Source organism: Manis pentadactyla, chromosome 5 (genome assembly GCF_030020395.1).
Source record: "Manis pentadactyla isolate mManPen7 chromosome 5, mManPen7.hap1, whole genome shotgun sequence".
Classification (NCBI taxonomy): Eukaryota; Metazoa; Chordata; class Mammalia; order Pholidota; family Manidae; genus Manis; species Manis pentadactyla.
The window spans coordinates 66052913-66076542 of NC_080023.1; the positions used below are offsets into that span (position 1 = coordinate 66052913).

Genomic DNA, 23630 nt, shown 5'->3' on the forward strand with positions numbered 1-23630 from the left:
ACAAGCTTCTCTGTGAGTGCTGCCCCTGGTCTAGATGAGCAGGTTGGTGCGGTGGGGAGCAGCAGCCTGCAGTTATCTCAGCTGGCTTTCCCTGATATGGAATCTCTTCCTCAAAGACTGAGGGAAGGCCTTTTGGGGTCCCAGGATTCTGAATGAACCACACCTAAAGTAGAACCTCCATTCCACAATTAAGGGTTGAGCAGAAGAAGGAAGTTCCTCCCTCCTGACCACACTCAGGACCTGAGACTTAGCCTTAGCAACAGGCAGCTAGTGGCAGGAAGAGAAAAGCAGAAATTCTGCTTCTCTTATAAAGAAAATCCTCCAGTTGAAACCAGGGAGATGTATAGGAAACTGTGTTCTTGGTTGCAGCAGTCGTGGAGTTGAGTCTATGCTTTACTGAACTGGGAGGTGGAAGGAAGGAAATGGTCTTGGTTCAAATACCACAGACTCTTTCTTGCCAAATTTTTATAGATTTTCTTGGATAGATATTTCTTCATTTGCCATTTGCCTTTAAGACCACTTCCAAAGACTTTAAATGATTACACACACACGTAAATTTTAACCAGTTTCACTGGAAAATGGGTCGTCAGAGCTCCCCATGCTGCTGTGCCAAAACTGATCTATTTCGTTGTATGAATTGTTCAGTTGTATATGGTACTTTCAAAAGTATTCATCTTTGCTTTTCACTCCTAATTTTCAATTTTTCTATAGTGAAATTTTTTTCTCTCCATTAAAATAGTGACTGCTAATTTTATATTGGTCCTCTCAGATTTTCAAACTCTTAGTGTCTGGGAGGTTCAGAAATGAAGTTTTTGTTTGAGCCAACATCTAGTGAACACTCAAGACTTTGGTATTTGTTAAAATTTGTATTTAAAATTATGGAGGATAACATGTTTCTTCACCACTGTCCTCTTTCATTATTTTGTCTATGAGTTAGTACAGGTTCAGGAGAAAAGAATAGGAGTGGCAAAGTTGGAAAGAGGAAAAATTACTTCAATTGAAGTCCACATAAACTCTGAACTCAAGGGAGGCATTCGTAGGATTTCCCATTGCTGTGGGGTTGATTTGTTATGAGATAGTCACCGTTTGCTGAAACCTGGCTGCTTCCTTGGAAACAACAGTCAGTCAGTGACTAACCAGGCCTAACAAGACTGATCCCAACACAGGAAGCCACAAAATGATGACTTGGGGATGCCCAGAGGAAGTTAATAGGGGGTACTCTCAAAGTCTTCCAGGTCTTAGCTTGCCAAGCTTGCCAAGAACTCTGGAAATCTCTCATGAGTGCTAGTAGGAAGCTTTCAGCCCAAAGGGCTCTGAAGAGATGATTCTAAAAACTTGGATGGTTAGGTTGACTAGGCCTGTTAAGTTTTTACTTCCAGTTGGAATTGTGCATCAAAAAGATGTTTGCAGGGAGGGTTTGAGGAGAATCTTATTTATGAATAATAATAATTGTGTGCCAGCTATTCTCCATTCGACTCCCTGAGATCTATTCTCTGTCCTTCTTTACCTGCCTCTGTGCCCTCAGAAGTACTTCAAAAGCTACTTCTCACACAGTGCTTTTCAGGTATCTATGGCCAGGTGACCCAGGTCTGGCTAATGAAAGTGAAAGTAGTTTCTTCACTGATAAATGCAACAAACTACTTTTCTTTGCCCTGTCCTCTTCTTCATGCTTAGGACAATATTGTGATGCCTGGAATTATATCATCTTATGAACATGAGCCAAAATAAGTATGCGCCAAATATTTCACCAGTATATACTTATACTGAAAAGAGTATTTTAGTTTTATACATATATGTATATATTCAGTGAAGAGCTGTTAGCTGAATTCTGCAAACCCTAGAACCTCTGAGTTCTGTTGTTGTTTTTTTAAACACATTAAGTGGATGAAACGAATACCTGTAAATTACATGCATGATTTAAAGAAAAACGATACATTGACCACCTAGGTAGCCATGACCCAACTTAAAAAAGCAACCTCTATCCTAGACTTTGTTTATCCATCCTTTGCCATTTTAATAATTCCCTGGCTTTCCTTCTTCATATTTATCCCTGTTAAAAAGCTGGGGATTGAAATAAGACTTCTCTCTCTTTTTTAATCCATGTTATTACTATATGCAAAACCTTAGTCCTAACACACTTTACCTTTTAAAATATAGTAAAGATAACTGACAGCTCCCCTCCCTCCTCAAAATTACAAGGCAAAGAGAATGATGCAACATTAAAAACAGGAAGATACTCTTTATATCCGTAATCAGAAAGCCTTGAGGAATGCAAAGAGGAGGTCACCTTTTCAGAGCTAGCGAAATAAACAGATGCATACACAGGAGGTGAGAGTAGAGAGAGAAAGAGAGGGAGACAGAAAAGAGAGAGGGCTTTCATAGCTAGGGTTAGGGAGTGGTCTTTTTAAAGAAACAACTTCAACTTGAGGTTTCTGAAGGGTTCCCCCTACCCCTCCCTCAGTTCAGCCCTAGGCAGGCAGACCCCTGCCCAAGCCTCCCTCCTGAGATCCTGCATACGCTTTCTCGCTAAATGACTCTTCGCATCGTTATCTCCTCATGGGATACATCTGTTGGGTGCCTCACATCCTCAGCTCTGCTTTCATCTCTTCCTATCTCAACACATTGTTGAGTGCTGTACAGTGCTGGTGCCAGAGTGGAAAGGAGCCATGCCGCCCGGCCGAGCTCTGGGATTGGCAGCGAATGAATGATTGGCAGAGAGTATCTCTGTCAGGGCTTTGGCATGCGGCAGGAGAAGCCCTGTGCTAATGAATGCCATCTACACCTACCAGATGTGCCACTGGGTGACATGCCAGATCTTTTACATAATGCCATTCTGCCGGACCTGAGACAGCTGGGGGGAGGGGTTGCCTTTTAATGCCTCAGGGTAGGAATGTTTTTTGTTTTGTTGTGTTCATTCAGAGCTCCCGCCACCACCCAAACACCCAATCAGCTCCCCCTACATTGGGCTAAAACTTTTGGCTGAGGGCATCTCCCTCAGAGAGAGCAGGACGACTGGAGAGTCTGAGTTCCCTGACCACCGCCTTGTCTCTCTCCCAGACTCATGATCTTCTCCCTATCCTGAGTTTGCTCCCTGCCCCCTATCCAAGCTCAGGAAAGGGGAATCATTTTCCAGAGTTGAAAACAAAACCTTGCGAACATCTGAAATGAAAGGAGGGGAGGAGAGAGTTACTGCACTTCCTAACCCCTTCTCTTTCCCTACGCTAAACGTGCAAGGCTGAGCTTCCCTCACCCCACTCCTTTCTTTCCCGCTGTCCACCAGAAACCAGAGTATCTATCCCCAAGGGTGATATCTTGTCAACGCCGTGTTCTGGCTCAAGCAGCTGTCTTAGTGTGGAGGTATCAAAACATCCATGCTGTTTGGAAAGGAATGTTTCCTGGAGTGGGATGGACGAGGTGGGAGGAAAGGGAAACCAGAAAACCACTTCCGATGGACAGCCGGTGTGCGCGCGTGCAGGAGTGTTTTGGTTCCCCCCACCCGGCTCTCGGCCCCCCTTCTCCAGGTAGTGGCTGGCGGGGAGCAGGAGAGACTCCCTAGCTGGTGTCCTGCTCTCACTGCCCCGGCATTCAGGGGACTTGAGAGGGGCAGGCCTCTGCTCCTCCTCCCCAGAGGCCATACCAGCCGCGCACACACTTCCACCACACACCCTCCAAGCCGCTCCCACGCGCAGACCTCTGCCCTTCCCCCGCCTTGTCCTGAGCTGCCACGGCCCTTCCCTTGCATCAGCACCCCGCCCGCTGCCGAAACTCCAGATGGCGGCTCCTCGCGCCCAGTTCGCGGACCCCAGACGCGGCCAGGCGGTAGCGGGCAGTTGCTCCCTCCCTCCCAGCTGCCGTGGCAGAGATCCCGACCGCTTTCCGAGGAGGGCGGGCTCCTCCGCAGTCTGCAATTGGGACGGGAGTCCAGCCGCCGATGGACACACGGGAGCTGAGGCCTCGGCGAAAGGGTCCTGCAGGCCGCAGGTAAGGAAGCCTCCAGGGAGGGCAGGGGGGCTCCTGACCGCTCCCGCACCACCCTCACACCCGCGCTCCATCCCCTAACTTTTCTCCCCGCGTCAGCGCCGCGGGTGGAGCCGTCGCTGGGCCTGAGCCCCCGCAGGACAGCGGGGCGCGGCCGAGCAGCCACCAGGAGGGGGCGCCCAGCGCCCCGCAGACCTGCTATGGGGGCGGGCTTTGCCTGGGCGTCCCGCCCCAGCCCGGTGGAAGGCGGTATATATGCCTGAAAGGTGCCCCCTTCTGCTGGAGAGCTGTAATGCCTATCAACTGCGAGCTCCCGCTTCCCCATTTTCTTTTCTCCCTACCATCTTCTCTCTTGCTTCCTATTTACTTCCCTCCTCCACCCCCCTTGCATCCTTGAACTTTCCTCTTCTCCCCTCGCCCCTTCACCCCGCTCGGGAAGGGTTTGCCCACTGTGTAGCTGTGGGAGGGAGGATGTATTTTGTGCCTAGGCTCTGGCTCCTCTCCATAGGCGCCTCCCCGGGTGCCTGCGAAAGCAGCCCTAAGAATGGCTGCTCGCGGATATTGAGGTTATTCTCATCAAGGCAGAGGCCGTGCGACTCTTTGGTTTGGGAATGAGCGATGCGTTTGGGAGCGCCTCCCCTGAACGCCGAGCTCGCCCTTACTGGACGGGGGTCTGACGTTCAGTGAGCTACTGAGACCCTTCTCCCACCCAAAAGTCAAGACGCTCGAGGGCATCTTCCTCGTACACAGATCCCAAAAATCCTGAAGTCCGCCTCCCCGGACGATCGTCACTGCTTTCCTCCGCAGCAGCTGTGTTGGGCCAAGGGTGGCGGAGAGGCGCTAAAGAGACCAGGCGCCTGGCGTCCCGCGCGCGTCTGGCGTCCGCTCTAATCCCCAGGGCTCTGGCGCGTGCCCACAGAGCCTCTGCTCGTTCCTGCGCCGTGACCGTCGGGCATCCGTCCCTCGAGAGCACGTTCCGTAAGCTCCCAGCACAAATCCCCTCGGAAACATTAATCACAACCACCAGTGAATAGAAAATGTGTGCCCGTGCTGTGCCTGCCTTTTAATCCCAAATGTAATTCTGGAAAGCAGCATCAGACAGGAGCTCTCTTAATCCCGTACACGAACTAATGCAATCTTTGACCTACAAGACTTATTTTCCTGCAGTTTCACAAGTTAGCCTCCCTAGAAGAACGGTCAAAGACAGGAAAACTTTAAGAGACTTGCGGCTCCTCAGCGCACTAATGCGGGTGCACTTCAATCAAAAAGCCGTCCTGATGTGGAGTGGGATCCCTGGCCAGGAGTCCCGAAACTCCTGAGGGACTGCGGCAGAGTGTGCGTTGCTAGGCAGAGGTGGGGGAGGAGAGGAAGCTGGGCTGCAGGTGCCTAGTAAAGTTGGGAGCCGGAGAGGAAACCAGTTCTCTCTTCTCCTAAACCTAAGGACCCAGTGACCTAATTCGGGGAATTGTCCCTTTACGATGGCTCTAGGCCCACCAGCAACACGGAGGGTCAGCGTTTGACCCCCCGAGGCCTGTTCCTCTCACTTGAGATTTCACTCTCCTGTTCAATTAATTACATTTCCTTTCTCCCATTTTATTCAAAACCGTCTTTCAGTTCCCCCATAATCGTAATTTGCCCCATTGCCTTTTATCTTTGATTAATTAGAACATCAAAAAAAGATAATGGAGGGTCGGGCCAATAAATTAGCCTCAGGAAGGGACAGACGTACCGGGCTGCTTTGTGGGTGGGCACTGCCAACCAGGGCTGGTGGGCTGCGCTGGCCGCGCAGCAAAGGGTTAAGAGAAGGCACGCGGTGCGTGCGGACTGGAGAGACCTGCTCCGAAATGAACCCAGTGGCGGGCACAAAGACTTCTCACTGTACTTAGTGGACAGTCGTCTGTGATTTTAGAAAAGGAGGAGGGAGAGGATAGGAGAAGGGTAAGGGCGGGACTCCTCTATTTCTTTCAAAGAGGCCTCCCTACCAGCGGATAAACAGGTTCAAAGCTCGATGTTTTTAGGCTGGGGTCTATTTCTTCCGCGGAGAGTAAGCTAGATTCATTTTTGCATCCTTTCCTTGCCTCTCCATCTGCCCACTAACTACTCTGGAGGACGATAGGAGGAAGGGAAAAAGGAAGGGAGGCGGGGAGGGAGAGTGAGAGAGCGAGCTTGTGAGATTCTCTTATGGTATCCGTAACTCCCTGGCCGAAAAGTAAGGCTAGTAACACGGAGTCAGAGTCGCTCGGTGCCCTTGCTGAGTCGCCGGCGGGTTGTGTATTCTTTTCCCCGTCTATGAAATCGATCACGCTTTCCAGACGGCTGAAGGAGTGCACTTTGCCACTCTTCACAGCTTCTCCCCAGCCTCTTTAGCTTTCAATTGAAAACCAATTAAAGGTTTCTATAAATCTGTTAGCTCCTCTTTTATCTGGGGACCCCTGATGCATGCGATATTGCCCTTTAGATGCCTCTTCCGTGTTTTGTTTTACAATTGTTGTATCAATATAATGCGGCCTTTCTTCTCCTGTCTCTATAGATACAGATACACAAGGAAAACCAAAGCTATTCAGTCTCCTCATTTGTCCAGCAGCCTAACAGTGCTGCCCTTTCTCTGCTGCTGCTTTCCCTGCTTCGGGAGCAGCAGTTATGGTAGAAGCAGATGGCTACTGATTGGGGGAGCTTTGTGGCTCTAATACTGAATACTTTATGGAAAAGGACTTTATCATGCTTCGTTGGGCAGAGGAACAAGGGGATGAGATTTATGGCCAGGAAAAATAAATCTTTTCCAAGTTGCAGCTCCTTCTCACCAGTTGTCTCCTTTGCCCTCAGGGTCAAAACTCTGAGGAAATGGTTTTATTTTATTTTATTCTCCTTTCTGCTAACAGCACTTTTTTAGTCAGGGTCTGAGAGAAGAGTGCATTGAGAGCCATGAGTTTATGAAACAACTGAGGTTGTGGCTGCATCAGAATTCTACGCCCTCAGGAAAAAAGCATAAGGTTATGCTCTTGAACGCTGTTTGGGGCTGTGTTTTTCCGGTAAAACATCATCCTCCATTATCCTATTATCTATAGAGAACAAAAAAGGATGTAAGTGCTCCCATCTGAAAAATCAGAGGTGGACCCTGGTACTGAAGGAGTGGGTCAGTGATGAGGCATATGGCGGTGTAGGTAGCCTCCCCTACTCTGACAGGGTATGCTCTGTAAGGATGATTATGGGGGAGTCTGTGAATGTAAGTTTTTGAACTCTAAACTGAATTTGCAAAACTTTGCAAAATATACAGATTAACCCTCCACTAGAGGCCTAATTTGTTCCAAAATAATTCACCCCAATATCTTTTTTCTTTTCTTCCCTTCAACTGAGTTTTACTTCCCTTGAGTCAGGTATGTTCTGTGTCTGTTGCAGGGATTTATCCCTTCTCCGTATGCAAGTAGGTGCAGCCCCTTGCTCCTCCTGTCTCCAAAACCTGTTACCCTAGAGCAACACTACCTTATCTTCTAGCCCTGCCTCTGAGATTTTTCCCTCCTGGGATCCTGGATATAAAGTCACACAGAAGTGCACCCACCACTCCTACTGGCAGCCAGGCACGGACAGATGGACACCAATCCCAAGCCTGGGTCTCCCATCCCACTTCAATCAGACTCCTTGTCTCCCTAACATTCGAAAGGGCGTTTTCAACTCAAGAAACATTTATTGAGCACCTTCCATGTTCTAAGCTCCTTTTCTTTGCCTTTCCTATTCTTTTACCTTATCCCTAGAAACTGAAGAGGAAAGGCATGCAGCTTCCAGAACTGTAACGTTCTGCTACAAGCTAATTCTTCCCAGTTCTGCATGCACTACCACCCTACATACGGACATGCACCTTTGCACTTTGTTTCTCTCTGAAGAGGAGAAAAAGTGAAGCAGGAGAGCTAAGATTTAAAATGATTTTTACCAAGCATTTCAAAGTGGCAAGCGTTGAGATGCTTTAAATAATTAACTGGGCTCTTACTATATGCCACCTGAATGCACTGCCAGGCTTATCACATTTAATTATTATGACCCTTTGAGTAAAGTATTATTATCCCTAGATCACAGATTCCATATCCTTCACAGCAAACAGAAACATAGAGGAGCTGACTAAACCAAGCAAGTGGTCCAGCTGGGAGCTAAACCCACGCTTGCCCCTGCAATATTCATAGCCACCCCATGATACAAATGTTTTTTTTATTTTCCAAATGAGGAAACTAAAGTTCAGAGAGATTGAGCGATTGCTCAAAGACACACAGACTGCAGACCTGTACTCAAACATGTGTTTAGGATTCCAAATTTCGCCGTTAACCACCGCCTCTCGTATCTTAGAAGAGCAAGAAGAAACCCACAGCTGACCTCTATTACGAGTCCCCTGTCCGCGCGGGAGGTTTCGAAGAGCTGGAGACTAGGCGTGGGGCCAATGTAACGCGGAGCTGCGGCTGCGGCTGCGCGCAGGCGGCGTCGGCCAGAGAGAGGAAGCTCTGCCTCGCAGCCCGGGCTGGTACCCGGGGGCTCCGTCGGCCGTGCTGCCCACAATGCTCCGCGCGCACCACGCGCGCGGGCGTCGGGGGCGGGGACTGAAGGCGGCAGCGGGAGGGAACGCGTCCCGTTCGAGGCCCGCGTGTGGAAGGCCAGGCGAGGCCCGGGCCGGTAGGTCCTGGTCCCGCCACGCTCCCGACTTGGGTGTGTGGGGAAGGGCCGGCACTGCCCATCTCACCGCAGGCCCGCCGGCTTCTGAGCCCTTCTGCAGAGCCGCTGCGCTGCTCGCCGTGGGAGGCCCTCAGCCCAGCTCAAGGCTGACCGTCGGGTCCCCAAAGTTTCTCTGGCCACCCAGGCCTCGGCATTCTAGCCGCCGCAGTTAACCAGCAGCGCGGTCATAGGCTTCGTCCAACGGTGTCGCCCTGCCTCAGCCCTCGCCTCGCTAACTGCCGCGAGTTCCTTATGTGGCTCCGCTAGCAGCTCTAAGGAAAGGACGCTCACATGAGGATGAGGAATAGAAATCGGATCTCCCAGCCTCCCGGCAGAACACTGCTCGCTCTGCCATGAAGAAGGGAGGAATTACAGCCTCTGTTTGCAACATTTGGGCCCTTCCTTCGGTGGTAGAGGGATTCCCTAAATACCTGAACAGACTCCTGCCTACTTTAATCCTCCAGTACGTCCTTCCAGCCTCATAGAAACATTGAGAAATCCTTGGCTTTATGGAGTGGCTTTGAAAAAGGGAGCACAATACAAATTACCAAGTTTTCTTCAAAGGAAGCGAAGTCATGTTACTGATAGTAACGATAGTGCTGAAATAGGTATTTACTACGTGCTCGACATTGTCCCCTTCGCTTACTAAACAACTCAGCCCTCACAATAACTTTATGAAGAGAGTTTCCTCTCCTTACCCTCGATTCACAGATGAAGGCCTGAAGCACAGGCTGGTTAAATTAGCTGCCCAGTGTCAGGGGCTGCTGTTCAGAATCCAGCAGTCTGGTTCCCCTAATGGAGTTGTGGGTGACCTGAGTTGGTCCTTCTTAGGTTAGTTCTCCAGACTTCTGAAAAGAATGTTCCTTAATGAATGCATTGAGACCTCTCAGCAGTCCCGAGCTGAAATGAAACTAACCCCACCTCTTGGAAGTAATCCCTTACCATCTGCTTAGCAACTGGCTTTCCAAACTTGCTCAGCCTTGTTTCTTAAGTCCTCACCGCGACCCAGGAAGCAGCCCTGGGCAGCTTTAGTTTACCTGAAGAGGAAAACCAAGGCGCAAGAGGTCACTGGCAGCCCAGCTAGTAAGAGGTGGAAGCACAGGCCCATTCCCTGGGAAAGTGTCAGGAGACCTCTGGGCTGGGGTGCACAGGGTGCGGGGGTGGGGTGGGGTGGGGTGAGGTAGTGGTGGTAAAAGGAGCGTTGCTATTCCTGCAAGCCCAGCGCTCAGAATGCCTTTCTGAGCACAGAAAGTGATCGTCTAGCAGGAGGCAAGAGTTGGCATTAATTTCAGGGAGCAACAGGAGGCTGAAGAACATGGAAAAAGTGGTGAGCCCTTAACTGTGTGCTTTCTCCCTGCTTAGTCCAGTGCTGTCAGGGGGATCACCAAGCATGCCATGCGGCCTCTTCTTGCCCTACATTCATAGTTTGCACACATTGCTTCTAAAACACTGACCCCTTGCTGAAGGTGGCTTGACTTCTTCCCAAACCTGTTCAGTGTCAGGGATCAATGCTCTGTGGTGACATCCCAAAAGTAGTGGGAGCAGTGTCAGCCCTTCATAATACTCTTGGGGTAGAGACCTCCCTGGCTTTTTCCCAAAGAGTTCATTAACTTACACTGAAGCTCCAGCTCTGTCATTTGGCCTTCTCTGCACTGAGACATTTACATGAGAATCCGTACATCAGGAATTGTCTGCATCTAGCAGGCACTTCTGTGCCATGCTTTGCTGCCCAAACATTGGGCCCAAACTCAACTGTGAGTGACTTTGCAGAAAAAGCAGTCAATTTAGTCCCATAGATAAGAAATGGAACCTGCTGCATTCTCAGCACATCAGTTTTCCCCAGGATATTTTCACTAGTTCAGAGCATCCCCATTTGTCTGGAACCATTAACTTCCTAGTCTCATGTAAACTGATTCTAGAATGTGGATAATATCATGAGATAGTGTATCTGATCACATAGACAAGGTACTAGATACTAATCATATGTAGAAAAATCTGTTCTTTAGAACTCTCTTCAGTTTTTCTTCTCCAGGCTCAACTGCTCTCCTATATGACTTCACACAAACTATTTTCTCAGAACACCCTTACATGAAAACATGCAACAAGGAGAACTGGCTACTTTAAGGACATGCAGTCAAGAAAAGTGACAGTCTTGAGAGGTGTTTTTTTTTAATTGCTACCTTCAAATACACTCACCCCTCACCTGTTTAAAGACACACACACACACACAGAGAACCATGTCTGATTAGGTATAAGTTGTTCAGACCTACACTGAATTCTGGGCCTTCAGGAAACCACAACATCCAGGTCTTTATATTCATGTGTTTATTCTTAGGAATTTGTGAATCATTTGGGAAATCTGGATATTAATTATTTTTAAATATGGGCTTTCCTTAAGCCTTAGAGATTATAAATTATACCTTGGTTACTTTTAGATTACTAGAAGACTATTAAATCAGTTTGGGAATTGGCTTTTCAGTAAGCAAATTTAGGAGAACAAATATAAATTTCAACCCCCCTGCCTATTATTTTTGCCACTTTGTAATGTAAATACAGTATCGTTTTTAGTGGTCATGCTATTACTATTGTTTGTAACAAGTGACCTTTAAATTATCTGGGAGACCATTTTTCCAAGTATTAGAATTGAAGACTTAACATTAGTAGTCTTTAGGTGGTCATGAAAATCTCTTAAAAGCTATAAGCTTCCCATACGCTTGAGGAGACATTCCCTCTTTGACACTAGATTAATACCCCTGGGTTAAATCTGACCAGTTTATTTGAATTTAAATCATGAAGGATGGTTTTCACTCAAATAGTCTGATTTACAGCATATCTAGGGGAGCAGTTTGGATAAGTCACCATAGTTTGGGAAGAAATTATATTTTTAAGGCTCTAATAAAGCAATGTGAATCATCACTATTGTGATTACTAAATTGAAATCTGCTCCCCAAATCCTTTTCATTTCTTTTCTTTTTTCCCCTCTCTTTTTCTTAGAGAAAATCAGATGTCTGTCTCTCTTCTTAGGCTTAGGAAAGTATCCCATGGACAAATTCCAAGCTAGAATGTCCTGGGCATGTGTGCATTCTGCCTAGACCCTCTCCCAGGAGAGGGATGCTTTATGCTGCTCATTCCCCAGCAGCCCAATTTAGAATCTAAGTCTATACATCAGAGGACTAGATGGAATCAGATACAAGGAAATCCAATCTACCCACCATGAAACCACTGTGTTCCACTCAGTGCCTCTCTTTTTAAGGAATTATACACAGCCTAAAATAGAGGAAAAGAGGTGGAACTCCGGTACCGAGAGTTGGGATAATGTCCCTTCTGGCTGTGTAAAGGAATTTGATGCAGAGCCTCTCAAGTCAGTGACATTCCTAAGGTCTAAAGTTAGTCTTCTCAAATCTGATGTTCCCTCCCTTTTGAGACTGCTGAAAACCCCTTGGTCCCTAGTCTCTCTGGAGAGCCTGGCTGGAGTGGTGAGGAGATTCAGGGTGGCTGACTAGGGCCCTGCCCACATTTCCTTCCTCACATCCTATTTGTCCTACTGAGATCTGTTCAGTGGCTGTGGTGTCTGGGAAGGACTTTAAAACCTGTGGATTTGACAGGAAGCTGGGATATTCCTTGCAGCTCTCTAGATACTCATTTGGGGAAGAGTATGAAAGCTGGGAGAATCCAGGGGGTCAGAATGCTGAGTATTGGATCTGGTTCACAGGTCACACTGATATATAGTCAAGCATGAGTCACTGATTTCAGATCTGTGGTAGTTGTCTTCAGTATCACCTCAGTTTGCTAGTCCTATTAGAAGTCATACTTAGAAGCCCTTACACCAGTGGACTACAACTCAGATCCAGGAGAGTAAATGAATTACACAAAGTTCTCAAAGATGATCCAGCTCACAGTTGACTCTAACAGAAGGGCAGTGGAACTTGAGATCCCTCAGAGAGAAGGTTTTAAGGTTGAGAGAAGTAGGTTATAATCATAATGACAATAGCCATAGTAGCAGCAGTGGCATTAAAACAGCTACTATTTATTAAGAAAGAGGAAAAGCCAAGGAGAGAAAAAAGTGTGTCCGGAGTAATGACCTCTGCACTTGGGAGCCTGGAGTCCCTTCTCACAGACTGCACATTATCCATTCGTCGAGTCTCTGGCTATCTTAGGACCAGCCTGGGAAACACTCATAATCACCTAATGAACCACTGTAATACCTAGGTGAGCAAAGAACCAAACTGAGTTTGCCATGTGTACTTATACAATACAAAGTGCCCCTCCAATCCCTGTAAATCCTTACCCAGCTCAGCAAGTCTTCTTCTTGCCTCTCAGTTTTCCCTTGGAAAGTTCCTTACTCCCCACGGGGAGGCTAGGAAATGCCTCCATGGAGTTCCATTCTCTGCTTTTCCCAACCCTCACAGCCCCTTCAAGAGACCTCCCTGAGGGAGATTAATAAGCTTAGGAAAAGTCTCCACCATCTGCTTTGGTGGCATCCTCTTCTCTTCCAGGTGTTTTCCTTTCCCCATGAATGCCATATAGGTATGTATGTGTGTATGTGTGTATATTTTCACAACTAAGCCTTTATTGGTCTAGTGCTTTGGAAATACGATTAGAGGAGAATGAACCAGGACCTAGAAAGGGAGAGAAAGAAAAAGTGTGTTTTTATTCTTACAGGATAATAATCCTTCTAAGTGAGTTATTCTTAGGGACTTCACCTGCCTCCTCTCACAGAAGTTGAGCTATTTGGGGCCCCATTTCTCTACCCTGGGAGGAGAAACAGCATTTCCATTCCAATACTCTCTAAGAATCAAGTGTCCTTTCTTACCTTGTCTTCACCCTGTCACTTAGGTCATAAAGGGCATCAGCATCACTTCAGAAATCATTCATCAGCCTCTCTCCAGCCTTCTCTGCCAAAACAATGCTGTAGTTATCTATACATGTATTTTTACCAAAACTGCAAGAAGCCTTGCTGAAGAGGAGCAAGGCAAGCAAACCCTCACTCTTCAATGTCATCCCTCTAACCATCTAATTGAAATAAAATCCCAGGGAAAAGAGCTTAAAATACATGCATAAACCCATTGTTTAACGTGTATTAGATAAAAACTATTAACTGAAATACATTATTATAGTACTGTTTGAAGCTGAATGAATGTCTTAACCCTTCACTTAGTATCAGTGAATTCCAGTAATAATACATAGTGATTTCGAAGTAGTTTATACATCATTTTAGCCCATAAATTTCTAGGGAAATAAAAGCAATTTTTAAATTTTATTTACCTTCTATTAATGATTGTCATTAAGACCATTCATGTTACCAAGCAAAAGTGTTGCCACTTAAAATACTGGAACGCCCTCAAAATAGGAATTTCAAACTTAATTTTACCCTTATTGTTTTGTCAGTCATTTCATTCATATGACAAAGAGGTGTTTGGATTCATAAAATGTTTGAAATGTTGGGAATTTTATGTAAAATGGGTAGGTAAATCTAATTAGAGGACAGAAAAGTATGAGTGAGAGGAAATATTTGATGGCCAGATTCTCAATAAACCTCTTCCCTCCTTGATATATACAATCTTAGCTATTTTCTAGCTCTAAATTTGGAAGGTCAAGCTTTCCTACTCCCAATTTAAGAACCACAAACATTCCTTATTATACAAACCGAAGTCTACGTTTCAGTACTGCAAGGAGACCATAGTCTAAGCGCCCTCTCTATTTAAGAAAGGAAAGGCCACAGAATATAAGTGCGTTCCATTTAGAGTTTAAGGTTTTCTAAATGCCCACATTCTGAAGTGGATGCTTTTCTTTTTATAATGTGTAAGAGGAGTTCTTTAAGTGGCTTGCATGGAAAGGTGACTTTTCCTGGGAAATGTAAACTAAGCAACAGGAAAATAAGGCTCTAAACAGTATTCTGTTCAATGGTTTAGTGGTATTAGGTTCACAGACCTAAACACACACCTTCATTTTGTCATGCTGTAGTTTCTCAGGGACTGCTCTCTTATGGCTACTTCTTTATCTTAACTTGCTGTTGTTTAGCCTTGTGCCTCTCCAGCCCTTTTTCCTTTTCTTGTCTGAATCTACTTAAGTGTCTGGCCACTACATTGTCTTCCACCTTGTGGATTATTTTACAGCTGTTTGAGGCAATTCTTTTGGTATTTCTAATTTTCTTACCCTTCCTTTAAATAAGCCCTTGTGTGTGTGTGTGTGTGTGTGAGAGAGAGAGAGAGAGAGAGAGAGAGAGAGAGAGAGAGAGAGAGAGAGAGAGAGAACCAAAGAGAAAAGAACTCACTTAGTGGGAAATTCTTCGCACATTTTAAGTTTCTCCTCAGCAAAATCTTCCCTCCCTCCTTGGATCCCAGGCACCGATCCCAGGCACCAGAAGGAAAGATACTCAGTGACTCGCTGCCCTACTGGGTTTGGAGGGATGTCTCAGAGCTGTGAGAGGATCGAACGGACATTATCCACACCTTTTCCTTTTAAATTGCTGTTTGCTGTCCCCCAATCCACTTACCTCATTTCAACACTGGATAAAAACGAGGCTGACTCCTCATTAAGTCGTGTTTCTGCTTCATCCACCTGAGCTGGCTACACTGTCCGATTTATCCTAAAGCTAACAGATTGCTCTCTTCAATGTATTGGTGGTGTGGGTGGGGCTGAGGGAGCAGAACCTTCTACACCACTCAAAGGTCTTTCTTCCCTTAGGAGAGTTGAAAGGTGAAAAAGAACCCCGAAGTCTCCCAGCTAAAATGTGTTCCGGCCCCTGTTAAACGAGACAACTTTCAGCCTGTTAAAAGTCCTCAAGCCATTAGCATCAGCTGCTGCACTAAAGGAGCAGGCCAGCGCCTCTAAGTGGCTTAGCGCACAAACGAGGCTCCCGAGACGACGGCGGCAACTGCTTCCACTCTTCCGCTGGACGTGAAAAGCCCTCATGGAGCCCATCTCGGTAATAATTTTCACTTTGACTCACCCACCCCCAACTCCACCCCGAGGTCCTAGAATACAGGCCGCCCTCAACATGGAATCCCCTCGGGGACTTAGCAGAACGCTCCGGGCAGAGGTAGAGGGCAGAAGAGCAGTAGCAGCTCGAATCCAGTAACCTGGGCTCCCCCCATCCATCTCCCCCTAACCCATTCCTCCGCTCAGGTACTTGTGTCCTGGGACTGGGAGATCCTGTACATCCCCGTGCGAGGTCTGGCGGCGTCCCCAACTCCATCCTCCTTACCCCATGTCAGCGTTCAGGGGAAGACGGCGCCAAGTTCTCACCAAAGCTCATCCTTTCTGAATCTTAGTCGGAAGGGCTTGGTAGTGAGAGCACTCCAGGAGAGAGATGGTGTTGGTTTATCCTCCCACACCCCGGACCCCCCGCCAGGCAACGAGCGGTGCAAATCAGCGGCAGCTAGCTGCGCGGCCAGAGAATCCCTCGGGGCTAATTCGCAACCCTCCTCGGGTTCACAGAACTCGGTCTCGGGGACTGCGCGCGGGGTCCGTGCGCGCGCTGGGTGGCCAGGTCTCAGCCAGAGGTCCTCCCGGTGCCCAGAGAAATGGGAAAAGGCTCTCTCTAGTCTGTTGGTACTCCCCCTTCCGCCCCCGAAACTGATTTCTCCCCTCCTGACAGTCCCAGAGGCCCGAAGCTTTAGGAAGAGGCGGCCAGGGCGCACTCAGACAGGCGTTGCCACTTGGGGAAGGCGCTCAGGACCTGCAGGGCGCGGGCAGGCCGGAGAGACCGCTGTGAGGCAGGCGGCGCCGGAGGGAGCGCCCAGCCCAGCAAAGAGTTAAGGGGAGGGGACGTGGGCTGTCACGCGTCATTGGGCAGATTATGTGCAGCAAACAAAAAGTGTGTGTCTGCGTGCCAGTCAGTCACTGCATCGGGTCCATCTGTACAACTCTGCTCGCTCGCTCTCTCTCCCCTCTCTCTCTCTCTCTCTCTCTCTCTCTCTTATTCTCCCCATCTCTTCATATCTCTCTCTCCTCTCTTTAGGCAGAATCTACAAGACAGAAATACAAACACCTCTTGACATGGAAATGCACTGATACAATAAGCAAAAGAACACTCCATCATATCTCCTAGTTCCAGGTGGCCTTATTTGGGCGATTCGGTCCTGACCTTATTCCTGGTAAGTCTATTTGCATTGAGGTTGGAGGGGGATGGGAAGGAGGCAGGTTTGGTAGGGAAAGTGGAAAATTTAGTCCTCCGTCCCCTCAATATCCAGAAGGGGGAGAGGAGGGTAATTGTTGAGGGGATCTCTACTGCCAGTAACATTATACAAAGGGAGGAGCGGGTGGGGAGCACTTTGCTGGAGAAGCAAGGAGTGGGGAGCGCGCGGCCGCCAGACAATGCCTGCCTACCGGAGGGCGAGCGGCCGGCGGCGCCACGGGCTTTCGGCGAGCCCTGCTAGCTCTGGGGAGGAGTCCTGCGACGGAGGAGAACCCGGGGCCTAGAGGAGGATGCAGAGCTGTGGAAGGTTGGAAGCAAAGGCGACCGTGCGCGGACAGCGAGCCCAGGCTCTCGCCCAGAGGTTACCGTGCCAGCTCCAGGCTCGTGGCGGCCACCGCAGCCGCGACGCGGACCCCCATTAACGCGGCGGAGCGAGGGGCTTTTCGCCGTATTGTTAGGTAGAACCGCATTTTAATGATTGTGTCCCTGCTGTTGCCCGAAGTGACGGGGCGACCTCCCGGCACAATGAAACGCTTGTGTGAAAGACTTAAAAGGAAAAGAGAAATTGGGGCATAAATCGCTGAATTGAGGAAATTGAAAAGGGGAGAAGAGAATTCCGTTGGAAAAAAAGATGAAAGGTTCTGAGGGTTTTAAAAAATGTATTTAACTTTGCAATCGGACATCAGAAAAGCTACCATGTGAGGGGTAAAAATGACCAGGGATAGATGCTGTGGCATAATAAAGTAAGTTTCCACTTTATGGATATTTTCTCTTATTTCTGTCTGGCAGATACAGCCCAATACTTGACATTCGGAGGATGTAGCAGAGTGAATGGAAAAACCAAAGTTTCATCCTCTGTTAGCTGGAAAGAAAAAAAGCAGTACCTTGTTGGTTAATAGTAATAAAAATGGACATTATTAATATTCCGTAATATTCTCAGGAAAAGAATTCCATCTACTCTTTCCTGCTACTTAAATTATACAAAACAAACATACATCACTGCATCTGGTGAAGTTATTAGGGAAAAACCAACTTGGGGGTATCTTTTAATCAGAGTGAACAATGCATTTAGCTCAAAGCCAGTTTAAATTTAAATATCTGGTGTTTTTTTTTAATGGTAAGTCTTCTAGGGGGTGTCCAGTGGCAAAAGAAGGAAAATGTCTCTTTCTGACAGCCTAACAGAGGAACCTCTATTGGGGTATTACTTTCTAAATTGCTGGGGATTAAACAGCTGGAGAACCCACCCAGGTCTACTCAAGTGGACTGCCCCCTGTAGCCCAGACAGGGTCGTATCTGGGGGAGCGAGAATTCGCCAGTCATTACACACGTGGTATTTCAGATGGGAACAATTCAGGCCTGCCCTGTACCTACTCACTTCATGAGGCACGTGTGGCTCAATTCACCCCTTGTATAACAAGGTAACTGGGATTCACCCTCATCCATAAATAAGCATGTCAAAAAAAAATAATTACCTCTGTTTGCTGCTTTTAATTAAAGCCTCAGAGGGACAGTGTTGGATTATGGTAATGAGCAGACATACGTCCCCTCTTGTAGGCTGCAGAGAAAGGTTAGCTGACAGGGTATCAGTGGCCCTGACACTCTACTTGAAATCCATTCGCCATGCTTGGCTGTCTCTGCCTGCTTGCGAATGCTGCTCCCCTCTTTGAAAGAAAAAAAAAGTCAGCTCCCAAGCACCCAGTTCAATACTTGAGAGGAGAGGCTAGGTGCTTTCTCCCAAGGGTTAGAAGTTTCTTTCAGTCAGGGAAGTCTATAGTCTAGTAAAAAATCCTATTGTTCTCCCCACATTCCCCCCAATCTTCTCCCATCCTCTCCCAAGGTAATGCAAAAACGATCTGCCTTGTTTTCTTTCTCCCAAGCAGGGAGTACACTCTGAGCTTCCACTATTCCAATTATTAAAAAGAAAAAATAAAGAGAGAAAAGGAAAGTACTCCTTACATTGGCATCTTCAAAATATACCAGATTTAATCTGCTACTGGTTTATTTCTCAAGAGCTATGCGAAAGTCAGGCAAATTCACAAAAATTCTGTCTAGAGTTGAAATATTCTGCCTGGATTCACAGAGGCAAAAGGAATAATGTAACTCGCTTCGTTGTCCTGTGTATCTGTCTCCAGTGATGGAGGACTCGGGCATCCAGCGAGGCATCTGGGATGGAGATGCCAAGGCTGTCCAACAATGTTTGACAGATATTTTTACCAGCGTTTACACCACCTGCGACATCCCTGAGAATGCTATATTCGGTCCCTGCATCCTGAGCCATACTTCCCTGTATGACAGCATAGCTTTCATAGCTCTCAAGTCCACCGACAAGAGAACAGTCCCTTATATCTTCCGGGTAAGTCCTTGCCGATGCTCTGTGGGGTATGAGGGTAATGTCCTGTTGGAAATGGACTACAAAATCATTCTAATGACAAGATGAGACAAGTTTTGAATGTAGAAAATGCAATAACATGAGCTATCCTATTTTACCCACCAAAAATTAGAAAAGGAAAATTAAACTCAAATTATCCTCAACTGATTTTCTGGAAAAGAAGATGAAATTTGATCTGGAATGCCAGATTTGTCTAAATCAGTGCCTCAGTTCTGGGCTTTCCTGGTGCTGAACATAACTTCCTTAATTCTTGGGGAGATTTCAAGAGGGATGAGACTATCTGCATACTAAGTACTTTCTGTAAGTACTTTTATTTTAAGTATTGGATGCATTTGCCTTCCACCCTAGGAGGCCTCCTCTTGCCCTAAATGTTACTTTTTCCAATAATGCCAGCTAGTGCCCAGAGTTTACACTTAAAAATGTTTATGGTTTGACAATAAAACATCATTATTCCATATGTTTGAGTTGGAAGATAAAGTTCCCTCGCTTCCTAGTCTTTCTTTACAAAGAAAAACTATTATTTGTTTAAGCCAAAATTAGGAAGATGAGTCAATGCTATAGAACAATTTCTTAGATCTAAGCTTTCTTTTTACTTCGAAAACAAACAGAAGTCCCCACACTTTTGTAATGTGGGATAATTCAGAAGTAAATTTTCAAATGATTAATACTAGTTTGAATTGTAAGAAGAAATCTCATATTCAACCAAAATATAAAACAACTACTTAAACTATGTGATTGATGCAACCTTTCAAAGGATGGTTATCTTGCCTGCTGGTTACAAACACCAGAATGCGTGCTAACTTGAATCAGGTTTTGGACGTGTGATTTCAGATAATTCTTTGGAAAAGAATAGCATCAAGGAAATGGTCCTGGTTCCTCTGGTTTCATTCTCTCACAAGTTTCCCTCTTCCACTTTCTATCTTCTTGAATTCTTTCTTTTTCTAAACTGTAGGTAGACACCTCAGCGGCAAATGGTTCCTCAGAAGGTCTCATGTGGCTGCGTCTTGTCCAATCAGCCAGAGATAAAGAAGAGCAGAACCTTGAAGCCTATATAAAAAACGGACAGCTGTTTTACCGCTCTCTCCGCAGGATTGCCAAAGACGAGGAGTTACTAGTTTGGTACGGGAAAGAACTGACTGACTTACTCTTGCTCTGCCCCTCTAGATCCCACAGCAAAATGAATGGTAGGTTGGCTCAGGACCTGCGAGTGGGCCCTTAGTTAGCCAGGGAGAGACGAAGGGAGCTTCGGGCACTCATTGTGGGCGCGCCTTTCCTCCCATTGGGCTTCTCATAGAAAACTCCTAAGAGATTGTCCGAAATGAAGGTGGGACAGATAGGTGAGGCTAAATCGGGGAATCCTTGGCTCAATTACTGCACTCCCCCCAAACCAGGAGGGAATGTGAGGTCAGGCCAGACAGGATATTCTTTCTCAGGCATTCAGCTCCTGAGAGATGAAGGCGGATTTGTAAAGGGGATGATGGCAAGCTGGCCCCGAGACGACGCTGAGTAATCATATGGTGTGCGTGTGTATGTGCGTGTGTGGTGTGGTGTTTTCTCACTAAGCAGGGTCGTCCCCTTACACATGCCTGGAATGCAGCCAACGTTTCCAGTTTGAGTTTCCCTATGTGGCGCATCTGCGCTTCCGCTGCCCCAAGAGACTTCACAGCGCCGACATGAGCCCCCAAGACGAGCAAGGCGGCGGCGTGGGCACCAAGGATCACGGGGGAGGCGGCGGTGGCAAGAACCAGCAGCAACAGGAGGCACCCTTGGGTCCCGGCCCCAAGTTCTGCAAAGCTGGCCCTCTCCATCACTACCCGGCCCCCTCCCCCGAGGGCATTAACTTACCCGCGGCTGGCGGCGGCGGCAGCGCGAAGCCCTCCACGGATTTTCATAACCTGGCCCGCGAGCTGGAAAACTCCGGGGGAGGCAGCAGCCGCTCCCCAGTCCAGAGCCTCAGCAGCGGCAGCAGCGCCAGCGGCCACCAGGAGGCGGAGCTGAGTCCCGACGGCAACGCCACCGGCTGCGGCAAAGCCAAGAGGAAATTCTCGGAGGAGGCGGCGGCGGTGGGCGGCGGCGGCGCGGGGCTGGTGGGGGGCCGGGGCCGCTTCGCCGAGCGGCCCCTGCCCGCCTCCAAGGAGGACTTGGTGTGCACGCCGCAGCAGTACCGCGCCTCGGGCAGCTATTTCAGCCTGGAGGAGAACGGCCGCCTCTTCGCGCCGCCCAGCCCCGAGACGGGCGAGGCGAAGCGCAGCGCCTTCGTGGAGGTGAAGAAAGCTGCCCGAGCGCCAGGGCTGCAGGAGGAGGCAGCCGCCGACAGCGGGGGCGTCGCTGCCGAGGACCAGGACTCCGGCGGCGGCGGTGGCTCCTGCACGCCTGTGGCCGCGTCGCCCGCAGGCTCGGAGAAGGTGCTGGGCCCGCGGCCTGGGGGTCCGCTGCCCAGCCGGCTGGAGAGCGGCAGCCCGGCGCGGGGCAGCGCCTTCACCTCGGTGCCGCAGCTGGGCGGCGCGGGGGGCACCGGCGCGGGGGGCGGCGCAAGCGCCGGGGTCGCTGGCGGTGCGGCCGGCGGCCAGGGAGCCGCGTCGGACGAGCGCAAAAGCGCCTTCTCGCAGCCGGCGCGCTCCTTCTCGCAGCTGTCCCCGCTGGTGCTGGGCCAGAAGCTGAGCGCGCTCGAGCAGTGCCATCCCGGCGACGCAGTGGGCCCCACCAGACTCTACGCCGCCGCCGCCGACCCTCTGGCCGTGAAGCTGCAGGGGGCGGCGGACCTGAACGGAGGTTGCGGGGCCCTGCCGAACGGCGGCGGCGGCGGCCTGCCCAAACAGAACCCCTTCCTCTACGCCACGGCCTTCTGGCCCAAGAGCTCCGCAGCCGCGGCGGCCGCGGCGGCCGCGGCCGCGGGGCCCCTACAGCTGCAACTGCCCTCGGCGCTCACGCTGCTGCCGCCCTCCTTCACCTCGCTGTGTCTGCCCGCGCAGAACTGGTGCGCCAAGTGCAATGCCTCCTTCCGCATGACCTCCGACCTGGTGTACCACATGAGGTCGCATCACAAAAAGGAGTACGCCATGGAGCCCCTCGTGAAGAGGCGGCGGGAGGAGAAACTCAAGTGCCCCATTTGCAACGAGTCCTTCAGGGAGCGCCACCACCTTTCCAGGCACATGACCTCGCATAATTGACAAGTTAAGGACTCCAACTTTCCATGAGCGCACATGCACAGCCAAGCCACTTGCAGGAACAAACCCGCGAGGTCATCTACCACCTACCCGTGACCCGAAACACTGCCCCAGAGATACAGATAGAAACACACACCACAAGTCCCCTCCACCCCGCCTCCAGCCTTTTCATCGAATGTTTACCCATGACCTATTCACACACACACACACACACACACACACACACACGAGACAGGGTGGTGGATTTTTGATTGGGTGGGTTTGAGGAGTTTTCTTTTGAATGCACGCATTTTCACTTTCCCAAAACAAAGGTACATTTTTAAAAATGTCATATATTGCAACATATTGATGCATTTGTCATATGTTTCTACTTAAATTATTAAGCACTTACAGTTTAGATGTAATAATTATAATGTAAGGGCAAAATTTATTTTAGATATAAAGTAAAGGAGGAGGCTGCCATGCTTTCTGCATTTCTTGATGACAGGTTGTGTTCTTACAAAAATGAACAAAACAAATAAAAAGGGGGTCACCAATTTAAGTTTCCAGGGGTAAGTGCATGCATTATGAAATGATTATGGACTTCAATGAAGAATGTCATCATTATGTAAATATGTATTTCCTTTTAATACAAAGTGTAATTTTGTGCCAGTGAAATGGAGTCTGAATAGTTATGTGTTTCTTTTACCCCTGGAAAGATTTATTAACCTTTATAGATTATCCAGGTATGTTGGATGCTTTGACAATAAATGACTATTTTCTTCGAAGCTATTATTTGGAAAGTGTTTTAAAAATTTTTTGTAGCTAAGGGCTACATTTTGAGTAGATTCTATTTTCATTAAGTCCCTGAAAAGAAGAGATTGCAGAAAAGAGGGATGATAAATCCTGCTCCATTTGCATTTATTTACTCTAAGCCAATTTTGAATCTAGAACTAAGAAGTAAAGGTTTGATTATTATTTGGAAAATCTTTAGCTGGAAAGTGTGGTGCTTCCTGATCAAAAGACAAATCATTTAGACAAAGATGTCTGCCATTAAGTGAACCTATCACTGGAATGTCAGCATTCTTTTTAGCAGCACAGTAATTAGCATCTGCTAAACTGGCCAGAGACAAACAACTTCCAAGCCTGGATCAGGGAAACCAGATAAAAAGCCCATTTCAGTTCTACTTGTGATGCCCACATAGAAAAGTATTCTGCTCTAGAACCCTTCAGCATTCTATAATTACCCATTAAGAAACCAGAGGTTTCTTTAGAAACCGAGGAG

General features: G+C 48.1%; 1 protein-coding gene across 4 annotated transcripts; it reads left to right on the plus strand.

Annotated features, from left to right (window-relative positions):
- Positions 1-3768: 3768 nt before the first annotated feature.
- On the plus strand, positions 3769-23154 carry PRDM8 (PR/SET domain 8). Of its 4 annotated transcripts, XM_036906434.2 has the most exons (6): positions 3769-3981; positions 15358-15598; positions 16634-16769; positions 18943-19163; positions 20152-20383; positions 20763-23154. In XM_036906434.2, exons 4-6 carry the CDS (start codon positions 18945-18947, stop codon positions 22367-22369), a joined length of 2058 nt encoding a protein of 685 aa, XP_036762329.1. In that variant the 5' UTR covers positions 3769-3981; positions 15358-15598; positions 16634-16769; positions 18943-18944; the 3' UTR covers positions 22370-23154. The 4 variants fall into 4 exon arrangements, with proteins under 4 accessions (XP_036762329.1, XP_036762332.1, XP_036762330.1 ...); XM_036906437.2 differs by lacking the exon at positions 3769-3981 and having other exon boundaries at positions 15416-15598; positions 20766-23154; XM_036906435.2 differs by lacking the exons at positions 3769-3981; positions 15358-15598 and having other exon boundaries at positions 16575-16769.
- Positions 23155-23630: the final 476 nt, after the last annotated feature.

Bases quoted from the DNA above. Each gene is read 5' to 3' on its own strand.
- PRDM8 (XM_036906434.2), top strand. From the start codon at position 18,945: ATGGAGGACTCGGGCATCCAGCGAGGCATCTGGGATGGAGATGCCAAG. The intron at 19,164-20,151 runs GTAAGTCCTTGC...TCTAAACTGTAG, and splicing joins CAGTCCCTTATATCTTCCGG to GTAGACACCTCAGCGGCAAA. The intron at 20,384-20,762 runs GTAGGTTGGCTC...TTTCTCACTAAG, and splicing joins ATCCCACAGCAAAATGAATG to CAGGGTCGTCCCCTTACACA.